At 35.8% G+C, this 19,196-nt stretch overlaps 1 protein-coding gene across 1 annotated transcript; it reads left to right on the plus strand.

Annotated features, from left to right (window-relative positions):
• The first annotated feature begins 7,112 nt into the window (after window positions 1-7,112).
• Window positions 7,113-13,680, plus strand: LOC132045186 (LRR receptor-like serine/threonine-protein kinase ERL1). The gene is made up of 27 exons (XM_059435729.1): window positions 7,113-7,469; window positions 7,851-7,989; window positions 8,229-8,300; window positions 8,383-8,454; window positions 8,558-8,629; window positions 8,716-8,787; window positions 8,870-8,941; window positions 9,024-9,095; window positions 9,188-9,259; window positions 9,355-9,423; window positions 9,536-9,607; window positions 9,712-9,783; window positions 9,860-9,931; window positions 10,006-10,077; window positions 10,156-10,227; window positions 10,322-10,393; window positions 10,490-10,561; window positions 10,635-10,706; window positions 10,788-10,859; window positions 10,958-11,029; window positions 11,140-11,211; window positions 11,293-11,364; window positions 11,446-11,522; window positions 11,605-11,733; window positions 11,824-12,162; window positions 12,328-12,698; window positions 12,890-13,680. Exons 1-27 carry the CDS (start codon window positions 7,376-7,378, stop codon window positions 13,229-13,231), a joined length of 2,928 nt encoding a protein of 975 aa, XP_059291712.1. The 5' UTR covers window positions 7,113-7,375; the 3' UTR covers window positions 13,232-13,680.
• Window positions 13,681-19,196: the final 5,516 nt, after the last annotated feature.

Raw genomic sequence — 19,196 nt, forward strand, 5'->3', positions numbered from 1 at the left:
ATTTGTACATTTTTGGGGGCCGTTGCGCCATATGATACGTCCGGATATGTATTTGTGTATATGTTGGGCCGTTGGGCCATATGACGACTTGGCTTCGATATGTATATATACGTGTTTGTGTACGTGCGGTTAAGAGACGACGTACGATATTTGTATGTGTATGAACGTGTCGTATGCGATTACGATTAATGGGTATGTTTGGGTGCCCGGCTCGGGCACTAATCGCGGCTCCGGGGTTGGGTCGTGGCATCGGTACATGCTTGAATTGTGCGGTATGTAAAGCAAGCTGAATGAATAAACACGGCACCGAAATAATAGAGCGAAGCTAAGGCCCGAACATGAGCATGCGTCGACATGGTAACGCTTGTATAACGTGAGTAAAACGTTTCTTATGCGCGTATATATATATGTGTGTGTGTGTGTGTGTGTGTGGTGGTAGGGGGGGGGGGAGATCCCTAGTATAACTGACAACATGGGATCACCATGTGGGTACGTGGTCCGTGCACAGCCGGACCGACGAGAGCGACCCGTGCCTTGCCGCAGTGTCGGATATAAGCATGACACGAAAATGGATCTAATTCAATTGTCTGAAGGTGTTGTCTAATGCGGGCACAGTCGACCAGCTTCCCTAAAATTTGGCATATGTAGTTTCGGGGCTATTTGAGCCTTCATTAAACCTATCTTTACTCTCTGAAAACATGAACATGGATATAGTTGGCATCTGGCCCCGATAGTACGTATAACATGGCTTGTAATCATGACGTGTAAACTTGATTCATAAACATGGTTTGCAAACATGATTTCATGAGTATAGTATAGCATGGATATAAGTACATAGTATAACTTGTATAAAACATGGAGGCATGTAGAATTTCATGAAATATACGTAAAAGTTCATACCTTGCATTTAAGAACCCATGGAATGCAAAGTATGGGTTTTTATGGATTACAAACAAATTCTTCATAACCAGAAGGGAATATCAAGAGCACAATAACGAACTATTAAAGCAATTATGGTACATGTACTTAGGGTTATCATGAACATGTCTAGAACCCTAGTTTAGGTGAAATTTCGTATAATCATAGAGGACGTGGCGTGGGAAAGAACAATGATGTTCCCGCACATAGATAGCAAACCTACATACCTGTAATGCTCCAAAACTTGTAACAATTATCTGAACTTGGAGAAGGAATCCAAAAGCCTTAATCGTGAAACCCTTAGATGGGTTGTCATGAAAACCCTTAGTTAGGAATGATGAACCCTTGTTAGATTACATGAATACATGCTAGAATTGACTTGGAAGGGCTTGGAATGGCTTTCCTTGATGTGTTTGGATCGATGGGAGAAGAAAACCTTCGTGCTAGGGCCTGGGAATTTGTGAAAACTGATTTTCTAGAATGAAGTGTCGTATTTATACTGTTTGCTGTCGAGGAGGATTGATGGTGCACTTGACAGTCTGTCGACACGACTTGCTTTGACAGTCCGAGTTTGAGTTTTGACGGTGCATCATTGACGGTCCGTCGACGTGTTGACGGTTCGTCGATTCAACCGTACTGTCAGTAGTCTGAGAAAGTCCAGAGAGTTTGCAAAACGAGGTTCCTAGGGACGGTGCATTTTGAAAATCGACGGTCCGTCTCTGGCAATGAATTAAATGCCACTGCCAGGCGAGTACGATTTTTTGACTTAAACTCTTTTTTGGCTTAGGATCACACGAGTCATAGACGCGGCTTAGTTTAAAGGTACGAGGTATTACATAGGTAATTCTTCTAGCTACCCAAGTCAATTAAAATTAGTATTTTTAATTTTATACCAGAACAAGATTTCAAAGCCAAAATTTCTCCACATCGAATAATTTAAGGGCAAACGTTGGCCAATTTTGCTTGTTTTGGAGCAACTGTTAGTAGGAAGAGTATTTTTAAGCGAAAAAGGGCCAAATATACCCCTGTACTATTGGAAAAGGGCCAAATATACCGCTCGTTATACTTTGGGTTACCCCTGCCGCTATACTATTAGCTCAAATATACCTTTCCTCCGTTAAAATTGTCCACTTTGGACATTTCATCTTACGTGGCAGTGACATTTGTTGAGGTGGATGCCACGTGGCATTGCCACCTCATCACCCGTAACCCATTTTACTCCTTCCCTCTTTCACCACTAAAATTTCCACCCCCTCTACCATCGTTACCGCCATATAATTACGGCTCTAGAAAAAATTGTCCTTCCAATTCTCTCTCTACACATCTATCTCTCTCTATACATCTATCTTATACTTTAGATATGTCGATTGCCTAGTGATATTTCCATTTGTTTTCCATGGAAGAAAGAGAACGGAGCATTTAGTTATATCCCATCACTTTTTTACCTATCTGAAAAGAAGCACATGAAAAACCGAAAATCAGAGCCGAGATAGTGACATAGCTAACGAAGCATAAAATTCTTTTGGTAAAATCCCTATTTTTTCTTGTTTGCCATTGGTGAATTCGTGGCATAAATAGGAGATTAATTTTTCTCATGACCTAGAAAAAAGTCCTAAATATGACTTTATTTGTCTTCATATTCTGTTGTTTGATATGATGAGATGATTGTATTTTGATATGTTTGCCCAATTTTTTTTTTTAATACAGGTCCTTGTTTCTTCAATTAAATCTGTGCGCGATTGCGATTTGCTAGTTGCGACTGCTTCGAATCTTCTAGAAGCTCTTTCTTTTTTCCTAATTTCAATAGTAAGTCTTTTTTTTTCTAGAGATGTAACTATATGGCAGTAATAGTGACAATGGTGGTGAAGGGGGTGGAAATTTTAGTGGTGGAAGACGGAAGGAGTAAAATGGGTTAGGGGTGATGAGGTGGCAATGCCATGTGGCATCCACCTCATCAAGCATCATTGCCATGTAGGATAGTATGTCCAAGGTGGACAACTTTAATAGAAGAAGGGTATATTTGGACCCAAAGTATAATGAGGGGTATATATGGCCCTTTTCCATCAGTACATGGGTATATTTTGCCCTTTATCTGATTTTTAAGTTATTTGGCTACTTGAAGGGTATTTTTGAGCCAAAAATATAACGATGAGGGCATTTTGAGCCAAAAACATTATAGAGGATATATGTGATCTATTTCGAATAGTTTTTGTTGGTGATCGAAATAATAGGGCATCATGCAGAAGCGTATAACTGCAAACCTTGAACGACGATAAATCGGACAACAAAGAAAAATATACTAAAAAAGATATAATAATCTAATATGGTTTGATCAATTGATCTACATATGAAAAACTAATAAGAAAGCATAAAAACTATTGGCAGAATAAGCTCCCCTAAACAAAACTCTTTAAAGGACTACATTGTGGATGCTATTGTATGTTTTGTGTGAGAGGACGAATAGAAGTCCGAAAATTTTCCTCCAAGAAAGTATTATTCAAATATGGAAGAGATTTTTTCCACTAACGAAACCTTTTCCATCAAGAAAACCTTTTTGAAATAAAACACAATTATGGTGTAGAATCCAAATAAGGTAGGAAATTCAGGACAATCCTTAACAAATCTCCCCTTGGCCTGAATTTTCTAGAAAAATAATCTTAAATGCTTCCATTAACATAATCTTCATCACTGCTGATTTTCATGGTTAAAAGTAGGTATGGTTGAAATTTTGAGCCTTATTCTTTAAAAGTGAGCACATGTTGAAAGTGGAACCCATGCGTTAAAAGTGAACATGAGTTGAAATTGGCCCAAGCCTTTAAAGTAAAGCAAGGGTTAAAAATTTGAGCTCACTACAGAAAAAAAAGTAATTTGCGGAGATTGAAAGTTGCAATTCGTGGGGGGTTTTTAGCCTCCGCTAGTTGCTAGAGGAGGCTAAACCCCCGCGAATTGCAACTTTCAACCTCTGCATATTACCCTTTTTTTTTTTGTAGTGTCTCATGCGTTAAAAGTAAGCATGAGTTGAAAATTGGAGCTCATGCATTAAAGTAAGCATGAGTTACAAATAATTTTTGTTTTAAAAATATGCATCAGCAGGATTGTTGAAAATATGATTGAAAATTATATCCATATGTAGTACTCTAGATATCTTTTTTTGTTTTTTTTTTTGGACAAAAACCTTCATTATCGTCGAATTGGTTGCAACTTGAACTGTTTTACCTTGAACCTGTCTTTAACCTCATTGAACCATTGGCGCTGATACTATTTGTTGGTGATTGAAATAATCAGGGCGTCATGCGGAAACTATAATTGCAAACTTTAAATGACAATAAATCAGGCGACAAAAAAAAACTATAAAAGAAACTTTATTATATGATATGAGTGGTGTCAACTGACCTACACATTATAATATTAATATAAAAAATATTCTAAAACTATTGAGAGAATAAATCTACCCTTAAGTGAAACTCTCTAAAGGACTATATTGTAGATATTTTTCTATATTTTCTAGTTGTGGGAAGGATGTTTTCAATTTATAGATGTCCAACACTTTTTCTTCAAGCCAAGTAATAACCAAATATGGAAGAGAATTATATTTTCCTTTCAAGAAAAGTAAAAATAATTATGGTAATTATTTAATTTTCCTTCAAGAGAAAAGTAAAACTCAAATATGATAAGAAAATCAGGGCAAAACCATAACAGTTTTGGGGTATTTTTCCTCCCTTTCCCTAAATTCTTTATAGGGAGAAGAAGCCAGGACTGACCATTGGTCCTTGGGCTCCATGCCCCTTAGAAATAACTTTTGAAAAAATAATATGATATAAAATTCAAATTTATATAATATTAAGAAAAATTCTCAATAAAATTAACTTGAAAAGAACTTATAATTGGAGAAAGTAAATTAAAGGTTCTGATAAGAGAATTAATTAAAGGTTCTGATAAGAGAATTATTAAGTAGTTAAAGTCCAATTATCTTATTCACTAATTGTGAAATGGAACTATTAGATAGCTTCTTCGCTACTTTGATTAAAAAAATTGTCTTTTTTTTTTTTTTTTGAAAAAAGTTTAACGTCCAATTAGCTTTTACCATAGGGATAAACAGGTTAAAATTTTGCTGCCGAGTCCAATAAAAAATGAACTGATTTAATCTACATTTTTACGAGTTTCAACTTCTGAAACATCTCTCGATCTTTTTGTTACAAATTAGCTAACCTTTGAATCACCGTTGATTTCAGCCGTCTGAGGTAGGGGAGGGGGGGTTGGTAATAAACCAATCAGTAATGCACCATTATTTAGTACAGTATCAATTTAATGTCTGCACTTATGAAAGTGTTTATATAACAGAAAAAGGATTGCACAACCACAGCTTTATACAAGGACTTCTGTAATTAATAAGTTACTACTAATTAATTCTGTGAAGTCTCGATCCATTGCCGTAGCCAGCAGAGTTGTTGTCTCGATCCCCTTTTGGATTCATAAATAGCACCACTTTTTATTAATTTTTCTACTAATTTCATCCCTCCTTTAAACCGAATATCAATCAATGATACTAGTAATATTTTTCTTATATGTCCTTTATATTCGTTGAAAGTTTGCTGCCAAAAATATAGTCATCTTTATCTCCTCACGTCGATCTCACGAGCTTCTTATTGATACTCTACCATTGAGCTATAACCTTTTCTCGTCTCATTGAATAATAAAACTGACTAATTCTAAATTAAAGGGTCGAGAAAATCAACGTTGCTGTTCTTGAACAATTTGGAGGGCGGGCCTTCATTTCTCACTTTTACTTGTAAGAAAATGATGGATAAAATTGGATTTAGTTGCAATAGAAAAATTGCATACAGAGTAATCATTTAACAATGTGAGAGCTTGATATTCTCATTCCAAGATACTATCACTAGATTGTAACTCCAATCATTCATCAAAGATAATTATGCAAAGTGTTTATTATTGTTTCATTATTGCTTACAAGTCATTATCCAATTATTATTGCAGCAAAAGGATTCATAGAAGAGGTCAAACTATACATTATTACATACGGATATTCCACATGCTATATAAGCATGGATCTTTTCAAATCTTTAGGCAAAGTGAAAAAAGGAAGAAAAGCTGGACAGTCGCTAAAAAAATGCTAATTTTCCAGGTCCATGTAGAAACACGTAAATGCTCAGTAAAATAAATCAGCAAATTTGTATACAAACTGGTATAGCTTTAAATTGCATCACTAACAATTTGATTCCTTTTTAAACTTTCCTTGCTAAGAAAGCAATACTACCAATTTTTCTCTTTCCTTGGAGAAAATGAAAACATGATCTCTTTCTTGTAAATTGTTTTATTGGAATGTTTTCACTTTGACATGCATATCCATTCTTTTGTTTTATTCCAAAGTGACCCCTACTTCTTTTGGAAACTTTTATTTTAAAACTCTAGTTCCCCTTCTTGTAACACTCCCTTTTCATTATCCATTCCCCCACGCGCACACGCGCTGTACGGGAGCCAAAAGACACTGTCACGCGCTATTAAAGAGCGTGATCCAGGAGCGTAGCTGTCAAAAAGTGGAGCTACTTTGGGAAATGGTAGTACGGGGTGACGGCCGCTGCCACCACTTTTTTTTTTAATATTTCGAAACACTGAAAAACTAACGTCGTTTCACCGCCGTTTACTGCTTGCAATATGTACTCCCTACTTATCAAATTATTTATTGGAGTACGTTTCTCTATTTTTAATTTATCCAATTTATATTACACTCTTTTTTTAGTCAGTAAAATATATTTAATAATAAATTAACTCTAAAATTTTGGCCATAATTTTTTTTAGCTTGTTTTAAATCAGTAGATTAAAAAATATTCATTTTATTCTTAAATTTAGTGTTCAATCAAACACCTCATATATGATTAGAAAAGATTTTGACTATGTTATTTGTATTTATGACTTGAGAACTATCTTTTGTCATCTAATCCTTAATCTATTATCTGTCATTTCTCCATATGTAAAGGTTTATGTTTGTAGTCTTTGAGAATAATTACAATTAAAGTCAAAAAGAAAAAGCAATAATAAATTTTATTGTAAACTTCTAAATTGAAAATTAATTATTTTTAAAAACCACTACAGATTACGGATAATTCTTCTTCTCTCTCTTTATACGAGACTGCAACCACCATGTCAAGTTTCTCTGTCTTCATAAACTACACACACACATTGGGTGACATTAAAAAGAGAGAGAGACACACACACTTTGCATTTCATGTTCACTCTCCATAGCTTCCCCCCTCTCTCTCACTTCACGCCAAATGCCTGCTGCTATTTCTGCCCCTCTTCTGAATTTCCTCTTCTCTCTCTCATTCACACAAACACACATTCTTCACTACTAACTATGCCACATAAACTCTACCAAATTTCATCTTATCTCCAGTGTAAAAATCCAGCTGCAGCATTATTTATATTTTCTTGAGAGATAATGGATATGAGAGTGAAGATGAAATTCTGCTCCTTCCTAGTATTGTTGGCTATATTGCTTATTTTACCGATCGTTTCATCACTGAGTGAAGAAGGTAACTCTTTCTTCTCACTCCTTTTTTACACATCAGTGATGCAGAAAATGTTACAAAAGCTAGCAGTGTTTGCTTTTATAACTTTTTGTTTTCTTTTTTCCTTCATGCCTTTTGACCATATGGAAGGTTTTTTCTAGCTCCTCTGTTTTGCTTTATTTTGAGTTTTGTTACATGGAGTGTGCTATCTAGGAAATATGAAAGTTCTTGTTCGAAATTTCGTTTTGATTTTCAGTTTCTTGAGTAACATAAGTTGTGTTTTTAACTCTGGTAAAAAAAAAAAAAATCCGTGTTATTTTAACTATATGTATTTAGGGTCCAGTTTTTTTGCATTACTGCCTACTATTTGATGAATGCTAAAAATGGTTGTAACTACATGCGCAGGCAAAGCACTGATGTCGATTAAGGCATCGTTTAGCAACGTAGCAAACGTGTTGCTAGATTGGGATGATGTCCACGACGACGATTTTTGCTCATGGCGAGGCGTGTTGTGTGGAAATTTCTCCATGTCCGTTGTTGCCCTGTATGTTTTACGTCCTTGTCTTCTAATCCTCACTGATAGCTTTAGTGTAGCGCTTTGTTATTACAACAACATCAACATACCCAGTGTAGTCTCACAAGTGGGGTTTGGGGAGGGTAGGTTGTGATCGATACTGGATGGCAAGATAAATATGACAACACAATATCAAGATACGAGACAAATCAAGCAACAAATAGTAATATTTGTTTTTTAGCTGATTTTGCTTTCTTTGTTTGCTGAAGGAATCTGTCTAATCTGAACTTGGGCGGGGAAATTTCACCAGCCATTGGAGATTTGAGGAATCTCCAATCTTTGTATGGTCCAATTTCTCTTTTAATTAACTGTTCTTTGTTATTCGTCATCCATGCTGATGTAATATTTCAATTTTAATGACAGAGACCTTCAGGGAAATAAATTAACTGGTCAAATTCCAGATGAGATTGGCAACTGCATTTCACTGATCTTTCTGTAAACAGTTTTTACCCTATGCCTTTTAATATCATTTTTTTTTTTTTTTGGATCAGTAAAAGTTTTATGTTGCTCACACTAGTTGTTTTGCTATGTTCTGCAGTGATTTGTCTGATAACTTGCTCTTTGGAGATATACCTTTCTCTATATCTAAGCTCAAGCAGCTAGAGTTGTTGTGAGTTATTTAACGACATTAAATTGATGTTTACTGATTACTAGTTGAAATATGGTTATGATGAATTATTTCACTCCATGGTTCAGGAACTTGAAAAACAACCAGTTGACTGGTCCAATCCCATCCACGCTAACCCAAATCCCTAACCTAAAGACGCTGTGAGTTCCATGACTTTATTTTTATCTCCCTCAAAATTTAGTCAACATCCATTATTAACAGATGGTTATTTAAATGGTGAAGTGATCTGGCTCGAAACCAGCTCATTGGTGAGATACCGAGGTTGATCTATTGGAATGAAGTTCTGCAATATCTGTGAGTGCATACTTTTTGTGTTTGAAGGTATTTATTTTGTGTTTGTGAAATTTACAATGTTTTTGTTCCTTCTGTTTTGCAGTGGTTTGAGAGGCAACTTGTTGACAGGAACATTGTCCCCTGATATGTGCCAGTTGACTGGATTGTGGTATTTGTAAGTGTTCTGGCTATACGTGATGTTTTGCGTTGTCTGTTTGGTGTTATATCTCAGTTTATTCTAACTTCAGAAGATTCATGTTGTTTCAGTGACGTGCGGGGCAATAACCTCCGCGGAACAATTCCAGATAATATTGGAAATTGTACTAGCTTTGAGATACTGTCAGTTTCCTTTCCTTGCCCTTATTATGTTATACTACATTTTTTCTCTTACTGCTGCTTGATTACTAACAAAGTCTGTTTTTCCTCAATTTCAGGGATATCTCATACAATCAGATAACTGGAGAGATTCCCTACAATATTGGGTTTTTACAAGTGGCCACCTTGTTAGTGAATTTTGATCAAGTGATTTTTAGCTGTTGTCATTTTTAGCTCATCTGTTCTGTTCTTGGGTTCATTTCTGTGAATGGTAAATGAAGATTGTGGTCCTTTCAACAGGTCTTTGCAAGGAAATAGGCTAACCGGTAAGATTCCGGAAGTGATTGGTCTAATGCAAGCCCTTGCTGTTCTGTGAGTATTTATAAACCTGCATCTATTCTTTTTTTATCAACTCCAATCTTCAGTAGTTATTGCTTACAAGTCAAAAGTTTACATGATGTCTGACTTCTTTGTAGGGATTTGAGTGAAAATGAGTTGGTGGGACCAATTCCCTCAATCTTTGGCAATTTATCATACACTGGGAAGCTGTAAGTCATCACTATTTGAACGCATTACTTTTCTACACGTGACTTGTTTGTCTGATTAACTCTGTACATTCAACAGGTACCTTCACGGCAACAAACTTACAGGGCCAATACCACCGGAGTTGGGAAATATGTCTAAACTTAGTTACTTGTAAGAGGATTTATTAGCGTACATTATGCAAGACACCTTATTTTGCTTCATGCATTGAGCCATCTTATTTACAGGCAATTAAATGACAATCAGCTAATTGGTCAAATTCCCTCCGAACTTGGCAAACTGGACCAGTTATTTGAATTGTGAGCCTTTAATTCTTGTAGTATATTTCGAGTTTTACATTCTTTTAGAACATCTAGTTCTTAGCTTTCCTTTATCAGGAATCTTGCAAATAACAAGTTGGAGGGGCCAATTCCTGAAAATATCAGCTCTTGCTCAGCATTAAATCAACTGTAAGATTGTTGCTTATGCTTTTAAGACTTTTTTATTCTCTTTTGCTATTCCTATTGATTCTGTTTCTAATAACATATTTGTTTCTTCTTTCAGTAATGTTCATGGCAACAACTTAAACGGGTTGATTCCTTCAGGGTTCAAGAATCTAGAGAGCCTGACATATCTGTATGTTTTATTCTTCTGCTTTTGGCTGGTGATCATGATAATGATTTTGAATTTCCTTTATATGATATTAACACATTGTTGATATATTCCTGGCAGAAATCTTTCATCAAATAAATTTAAAGGTCACATACCTTCTCAACTTGGGAGAATCATCAACCTTGATACATTGTGAGTTCTTGACTGTCAAGGGAATGATTTCATAATTCAAGTTACTCCTTATATTAACACTTGTATTCTTTAGGGATCTCTCTAGCAACGAGTTCTCTGGATCTATCCCTGGTTCTATTGGAGATTTGGAGCATCTTCTTACATTGTGAGATATTAAACCTTTAGATTTCCAGGAGCTTGTATTAGATTGTTACTTGAACATAATCAATATCATTACACATTCTAGGAATCTGAGCAGCAATCGTCTTGATGGACAAATTCCTGTAGAATTCGGCAGTCTGAAAAGTATACAGACCATGTGAGTTTCTGCAGAGAGCTTTGGTTACACTGCCTTCAAAATGTGAACCTTTAAGTATACTGATTATCTTGTGCTGAGACTGGTTTCTATTATTGCAGTGATATGTCATGCAACAAGATCTCTGGTGGCATCCCCAAAGAGCTGGGACAGCTACAGACCATGATAACTCTGTAAGTACAACTAGTTTTGTCTAGTGCAGTGGTTTAGAGTTTAATCAGCTTTTCTTCAATATCATAGTCAATTCTAATGCACTTTTGATTGGCTTGGTTTCTTTTTGTAGTACTTTGACAGCTAACGATCTCAGTGGAGCAATCCCTGACCAATTGACCAACTGTTTCAGCCTAACTAGTCTGTAAGTTCATCCGTCTTTGCCATTGCATCATACACATTCTAATTCTTCCTGGAGTTACTTATCTATGTCATACTCCATCAGGAATATTTCCTACAACAATTTCAGCGGTGTTGTTCCTCTTTCACGAAATTTCTCGCGGTTTGCACCTGACAGGTATTTTCTGTATAGATTGTAGCTTCATCTTTACATATGTGCATTAGTCCAAGTAACTGACCCCCTTATTGTGCTCATCAGCTTTTTGGGGAACCCATTACTTTGTGGCAACAACTGGAAAGGTTCAATATGTGACCCCCATGCACCAAGATCTAATGGTATGACCTCACTTTTGTGCATTAGTTACCGGATCTTTTGTTATTCTAGAGTCGTGCATCAAAATGACTTTCAAGTTTGCAGCCTTCTTCTCCAGAAAAGCTGTTGTTTGCACCGTTTTGGGTTTCATAGCGCTTTTATCCATGGTTATAGTTGCTGTGTACAAGTGCAATCAACCGCATCAGTTTCTGAAGGGACCTAAGACCAATCAAGGTTGAAATTGTTAGATGACTACTCTATTCTTTTTTAGTATTTTCAGGTTATTTATGTTGCTATTTTTCTTGTTTCCCTCTGATTCCCTAGGTTCCCCTAAACTCGTGGTTCTTCACATGGATATGGCCATCCATACATATGATGACATTATGAGAATTACTGAGAACTTCAGCGAGAAATTCATAATAGGATATGGTGCTTCCAGCACTGTATATAAATGTGTTTTGAAAGATTCCCGACCAATTGCCATTAAGCGACTTTACACTACGCATCCGCACAGCTTGCGAGAGTTCGAGACTGAACTGGAAACAATTGGAAGCATCAGGCACAGAAACCTTGTTAGCTTGCATGGTTACTCACTTTCCCCTAATGGGAATCTCCTTTTTTACGACTACATGGAGAATGGTTCACTCTGGGATCTACTTCATGGTTAGTAACCCTCTTATTCTTCTAAACCTTTTATCAAACATATTCATGTTAGACAGTGTATGACTAATTAGTTAAGTTTATTACTGTTTTTCCCTGTCTGAGAATGATGCAATAAACTTGGATAGATTTCGAAATAACTAATTATCAACTGAATACATGTCATAGGGCCATCCAAAAAGGTGAAGCTCGACTGGGAAACACGTCTGAAAATTGCTGTTGGAGCTGCTCAGGGTCTTGCTTATCTTCACTACGATTGCAACCCCAGAATCATCCACAGAGACGTAAAATCTTCAAACATTCTAGTGGATGAAAATTTTGAGGCTCATCTCTCTGATTTTGGGGTTGCAAAATGCATCCCTACTGCAAAAACTCATGCATCAACTTTGGTGTTGGGCACTATAGGCTACATTGACCCTGAGTATGCCAGGACTTCCAGGTTAACTGAAAAATCAGACGTCTACAGCTTTGGCATTGTTCTCCTAGAGCTTTTGACAGGAAAGAAACCTGTCGATAATGACTTGAACTTGCATCAGCTGGTATTATTCTCCACTAATTGCTCTACCTTGTTACTTGTAAAGGATTAATCTCAGACTGGGTAGTAAAGAACCGACAACTTGTCTCAACAAATTTCTCACCTTCCGCTTGCATTTGCGAATTCTATCAAAAGGACCTTTGTTTTATTCAACTCCTATGACATTTGCCTTGAGTAATTTGATTTGTGTTGCAGATATTGTCAAAGGCGGATGATAACACCGTGATGGAGGCTGTGGATCCTGAGGTATCTGTTACATGCATGGATTTAACGCATGTGAGGAAGACTTTTCAGCTTGCGTTGCTGTGCACAAAAAGATTCCCGTGTGAGAGGCCAACGATGCACGAGGTTGCTAGGGTACTTGTTTCCTTGCTTCCTCCACCGCCAACCAAACCTTGTTTAGCCCCTCCCAAATCCATTGATTACACTAAGTTTGTGATTGGGGAAGGACTACCACAAGTCCAGCAGAATGATAATTCCTCCGATGCACAGTGGCTTGTTAGATTTCGAGAAGCTATATCCAAAAACACCTTTTGACTTGGGTTCACTGACACATCATATCAAATCAGGAGTAAATGAACTTGGAATAGATGTTGGCAAAAGCTTTTTTGATGTTAGGGATTTCTCCTATAATAGGCACACGGTACGGCTATGTGTATTTCATATATCTAGATTGAACGTTTATGGTGGATGAGATCCACAATAGGTTAGATCTATAACCGTTAGTTGTTCAACTTATCTGTGCAATCTGTGTTGAGATCAATTTCTGTCTTGGACTTGATGTTTTGTCCATGTATAGAGTTCAAACAGTGTAAGTTAATCACACTAAGCTTAGCAGTCCAGGTTTTGAATCCGCCTTCATATTTCAGTACATCTTTTTGCGTTCATGAATGGCAAACCGGAAAGAAATGGCAGCAAAGCAGATTCTTCTATTAGGGGCACATAGCCATTTGATATGCAATATTTTTTGTTCTTTACGAAAACAATTATGTCTGCTCGTCAATTTCACCATTATATATAAAATTAGCAAACAATTTCTGATATTCTAGCATTAGTCATATATTTACCTGTACTTACGTTTTGTGTTGGTCTAATATATATATAAAACCTGCAAAGTACGAAGTATAGTGTTGGTTGTGGTCTTGTGGAAATCCGGGCTCTCGTGGGAAGTCTCTTTGGTTTTTCTTTTCGGAATATTAGATTATTAATCTTGGGAAATTCTTCCCAATACAGATTAGGCTAATTATACAGATTCGCCCCATGATAGGATGGAATAGAAGTCCAATTGGTACTGGGTCAATCACCACAATGAGTTTCTATACGTACACATACACATACACGCATGTACTTATGGTTAGAATTTGAACCTGTGTTAATTGATTATAGCTTGAAATCATAGTGACGTGGTTCAAATGATGGATAACTAAAAGGCCTGATAGTAATTTAGTGAAACTTACACAAACAACTACATTTTATAAGCTCCAACATAATATAGCTATAAGTTTTCAATTTACAAACCGTAGCTACCTTTTAAGTGTTACATGTGTATTTCTCTATATATAAATACAGAGGAATACATGTATCCTAAAACAGAGTGGAGTAAAAATAGGCATTATATTTAGAACAAAATATATTAAAAAAGGGAAGCCAAATCAAATCTACCATAACTCAAGCATAATAGTTGTTCTTCCATAATTGTGCAGGACTCTCTCTCCTTATTATTTCATTCGATAATCCTCCTTCTTGTTCACAAAACGAAAACGTAAAAATATTCAGTGAAAACCAAAACGATTCAGTTGTGAAAACAGAGGCTTCTCCAGAACTTTGTAAAAGGTGAAATGGAGTGAATATCAGCATTGAATTCTGTCAATTATCGGATTCGAACTTTGATAATATGGAGGCTATGGATATAGTTGAAGTGATTTGGCGGGGTCAAATTGTGGTAAAACTGTTGTATTATTTGAAAACAACAACAACTTGATAATTTCCAACAACGATCAAAAAGAGGTTATTGTAGATCAAATTTACAAGGATAATAATACACTAAAGGCCGTTATGGCGAATTATGCACTTCGCAAAAGATTCAATTTCAGGACCGAGAGGTCAAATGCAATAAGGTAAGTTTGATTTTATTTAATGGTATATTTTACAGTAGCTATTTTTTATTTTTTTTGTAATTTTCGTAAATACATTATATTTGTGTATTTACACTTTAGTTACACAAACAAGTATCTGAATATATAAAAGTACACAGCTGAAAAGTATAGCCATCCCAAAATGTAAAATACATTGAAATACACTGTATTCTAAATGCACGATACATATGGATATGAAAATACACTACATTTATGAAATACAATGTATTTAGCATGATAAATTGTGTGTGAACAATTTATACAGGTGAAATGGTTGTTAGTAATACAGCTAAATATGTCTGTGTATTTGACATGTACTATATGCATATCTTATTATATTATACATGTAATCAACTGATCAATAACTTTAACTGAATGTACATGTATATATTTTTTTTTTTTTGGTATTTGTAGTTATGCCCTCTTATGCATGTCGGCTGAATGTGAATGGAAATTTAGAGCGTCGAGTATTGAAAAATCTGAAATGTTTAGAGTGAGATATTTCCATGACGAGTATACATGTCTATTAAAGGATAAAGTGTATTCGCAACGTCAAGCAACAAGTTGGTTGATTGGGGAATCAGTTGTTAAGCCAAAAATAGCTAACCATAAGAGGAAATGCACACCTAGGATATAGTAGACGACGTCAAAAATGAATTTGGCATTGATGTTTCTTATATCTTGTGGCATGGAGGGCAAGAGAAAAGGATATGAATGAGTTAAGGGGGGAACCAACAGATTCGTACAAGAAATTACCGGGATATGTGTACATCTTGGATAAAACATATCCTGGATCACTCGTTAGAATGCGTAAATCACGTGAAAACGAGTTCTTGTATATGTTTGTTGCACTTCATGCATCCATTGTTAGGGTTTCTAGAAGAAGTTTCATTTATCGATTTTGAGCCTGTTTGGATGGGCTTAAAAAAAGCAGCTTATAAGCCAAAAAAAAAAAAAAAAGTTGGGTTATAAGCCGCTTTTTAAGCCCATCCAAACAGCTCAAAATCGATAAATGAAACTAGGGCAATTTTGCGAATTGCCCTTCTTTTGGGGTGGTCTTTAAATTTTCATATTTAAAATCTTTAAAAAAAAACCCATGGGTTCCTGGTTCGAACCGATTCCAGTCGAAATTTTAAAAAAATTCGCAAGGCAGAGTTTAAATTTCGCTATGCTCCTACCGGCATACACTTGTTAAGGAATTACCAAAGTTATGCTTGACCCGCATACTTATGCCTTGTAAATGAGACTTGGCATAAGTATGCGGTCCGCATAACTACTTAATTCCTTCACGAGTTTATTACGGTTACATACTTACGCGGGCAAACTTTTAATGGCATAACTTTGGTAATTCCTTAACTAAAAGTCATTTTTCTAGTTTTTGCACGATGGGACAAACTTTTAGTTAAGGCATAACTAAAAATCTTCCCCCATAGTTTTTCCTTAAGACATACGTACTTTGTCTTATAAGCCAAATTTTTAGTTATGCCATAAGGTATAATTCCGCCTTAAGGCGTACTTTTGTCTTATAAGCACATTTTTAGTACTGTGCCTTAACTAAGTCTCGCCCATACAAGATAAATAGGAAAGACTTTTAGTTAAGGCTTAACTAACTAAAAGTTTGCCCATAAGTATGCCCCCCAAGATAAACTTGTTAAAGAATTACTAAAGTTATGCCGGACACATACTTATGCCAAAGTCCGCCCATAAGGCATGAGTATGCCGAGTCCGGCATAACTTTGGTAATTCCTTAACAAGTGTATACCGGGTCCTGCATACACGCGACCCAAACCTTACCTTGCAATTTTTTTTTTAATTTATGCTTGAGCGGGGGTTCGAACCCAGAACCTCATGATTTCTGCGTGAACGCTCAGGGTTGCAATGCGAAGGGCAAAAATTAAAGACCAGCAATATGAGGGGCATAATTTAAAGACCACAAATATGAGGAGCAAAATTTAAAGACCACCCCAAAAGAAGGGCAATCCGCGCAAAAAAATGATGAAACTTCTTCTAGAAACCCTAACAATGGAGAACTTGTAATCAATGAAATTGTATGAATGGTGGATGTGTAATCAATGAAATTGAAGAGGATTTAAGTGTATACACGTATACATCAATATAAAAAAAACACCCAAATTCACTTACCTATTTGTGGGGATACACGATTAATGTTGAGTAAATCGTGCAAATATTGATGAGAGAGAGAACGACGATTACTGCGTTAAGATGGGAGAGAAAAATATTTGAAAAGGGAAGAATTTTGGGGATATTGGGATACATGGATCGTATATTTAGGAAAGCTTCTCCAAGTAACTATATGTTACTGGACTAGTCACGGTTTGTAAATTAGAAAAACAATTAAGCTACGAAAATTAAATAATAAAAAGGTAGTTATTATTCATAAATAAGTCTTAGAGATAGCCATGACAAGTAAATTTTTCATTAATCTATTATGTGTCTGGAACAACAAGGCCCTCTATAAATAGATGCTAACCCAGGTATCACAAAGAAACCTTAGCGTGTTTTGATCATTGAATACGTGGTATAACTGTTGACGTTCCATCAGTTCTATTTCACGCAATAGCTAGAAAAGTTGATCTCGGGCTTAACCATTTCTGCTATATCGATTTTAACGGTATGCTTCTTTAATCTTAACTCAAGATTATGTTATCACGTCTATGTACTTAATCTCTGCTTTGATTGTACATAAATTATGTAAAAGTTAGTATCAAAGTCACCATAATTAGTGTAAGATCAAGAATTAATCTTGGTATTTAAAACAAACTGATTTGAAGCCAAAGAAAGGAACTGCTTCTTGCGGCTTACGTTCTGGGGTATGTATGCATTACGTTTCCAAGAAACCAAACGTTCCTTATTATGTTAGCTTCTAATAAGGTATTGGTCGATGTTAATTGTAATTGATATTGGCGGTAACAAGTGATTAGTAGGGTTCTGTACAAACACTTATTTTTTGCCCATTGATTCCTTGTTTTAGCATACATATCATCCTTTATTATAATAGGTATTATTTTAACGTTTCGGCTCACAAATAAAAGCCTAAAACAATTATTCTTTAGGCTTAACTCTAAGGAATCATCTGTTTTGATAGTTCGTGATCAACTAATGTCATATGCCCTATGGTGATTTAATTGTGTTGCTTTACTTCTTAGTAATTTTCAGCGAGTGATTATCTCATCAATTAAGGGTGTGTTCGGTATGGAGGAAAATGTTTTTGTGGAAAATGTATTCTTGGAAAATAAGTGAATTTGTACTTATTTTCTCATGTTCTGTTGGGTAGTGGAAAATAAGTGGATTTCTTACTTATTTTCTTAAGTTCGGTATTGGTAGAAAAACAATTTTTAGAAAATACCACCCATGACCCACCAACCCCCCACACCTATCCCAACCCCTACCATCCACCCGCCACCACCCACCCCACCCACCCACCACTCTCCAACCACTTCACCCACCCCAACCCCACCCCACACGATCGCTCTATCCAACCTTCCCACCCACCCCCTCCCCAATTTTCTATTTCATATATTTTATTTAACTTTTCTAAAAAGTGGGAGATTTTTTCTTATCCACCCCACCACCACCCACCCCCCCACCTACAACCACGCACCCCAACCCACCCCCAACAACACACCAAATTTAACTACTCAAACTTTCTATTTTTATAATTTTTTTATAAAGGTAAAATTAAATATGAAGTAGATAATTCGGGAGGAGGTAAGGGGTGGGGGGGTGGATAAGTGTAGAAAATCAAAAAAGAATTTTTTTTCAAAACTCTTTTAAACAAAAATTAATTTTTTTTTGAGGGGGTGGTGGGGTGTTGGGGCGGGGGGATGTCGTAGAAAATCAAAATAAAAAAAAATCTTTTCAATTTTTTTTTTTAAAAAAGAAATTACTTTTTCTTGGAAGGGTGGTGGGGTGCGAGGGGTCGTAGAAAACCAAAATAAAAATTAAAAAAAAAAAAAACAACTTTTCAATTTATTTTTTTTTTTGGGGTGTTGGGGGGATGGGTGGTGTAGAAAACTTTAAAAAAAATAAAAAAATAAAAATGGTTGGTGAAATGCCAATTGCGACTGTTTTCCTCTTTGACAGTGAAGTCATTTTCCCAATTTTTAAGAAATTTGTTTTCTTAAAGAAAATGTATTCCAAAAAAATTGACCAAACGAACATGAGAAAATTGGAAAATCTTTTCCTTCATACCGAACACACCCTAAATTCAAATTTCATTGACAACGAAAAATAAGGGATGTTGAAGAAACTGAAATCTGCTAACCTTAAAGAATTAAAACTATTGCTGTTGGTCAGAAAATGAAATTAAAGTTAAATGTAACACTAACAGAGTTTAATCATATGGG

The sequence above is a fragment of the Lycium ferocissimum genome, unplaced genomic scaffold (genome assembly GCF_029784015.1).
Source record: "Lycium ferocissimum isolate CSIRO_LF1 unplaced genomic scaffold, AGI_CSIRO_Lferr_CH_V1 ctg6180, whole genome shotgun sequence".
NCBI lineage: Eukaryota > Viridiplantae > Streptophyta > Magnoliopsida > Solanales > Solanaceae > Lycium > Lycium ferocissimum.

Excerpts from the sequence above, each read along its gene's own strand:
- LOC132045186 (XM_059435729.1), top strand. The coding sequence starts at position 7,376 with ATGGATATGAGAGTGAAGATGAAATTCTGCTCCTTCCTAGTATTGTTG. Across the intron at positions 8,942-9,023 it reads AATGAAGTTCTGCAATATCT|TGGTTTGAGAGGCAACTTGT; the intron begins GTGAGTGCATAC and ends TCTGTTTTGCAG. Across the intron at positions 9,784-9,859 it reads TTATCATACACTGGGAAGCT|GTACCTTCACGGCAACAAAC; the intron begins GTAAGTCATCAC and ends TACATTCAACAG.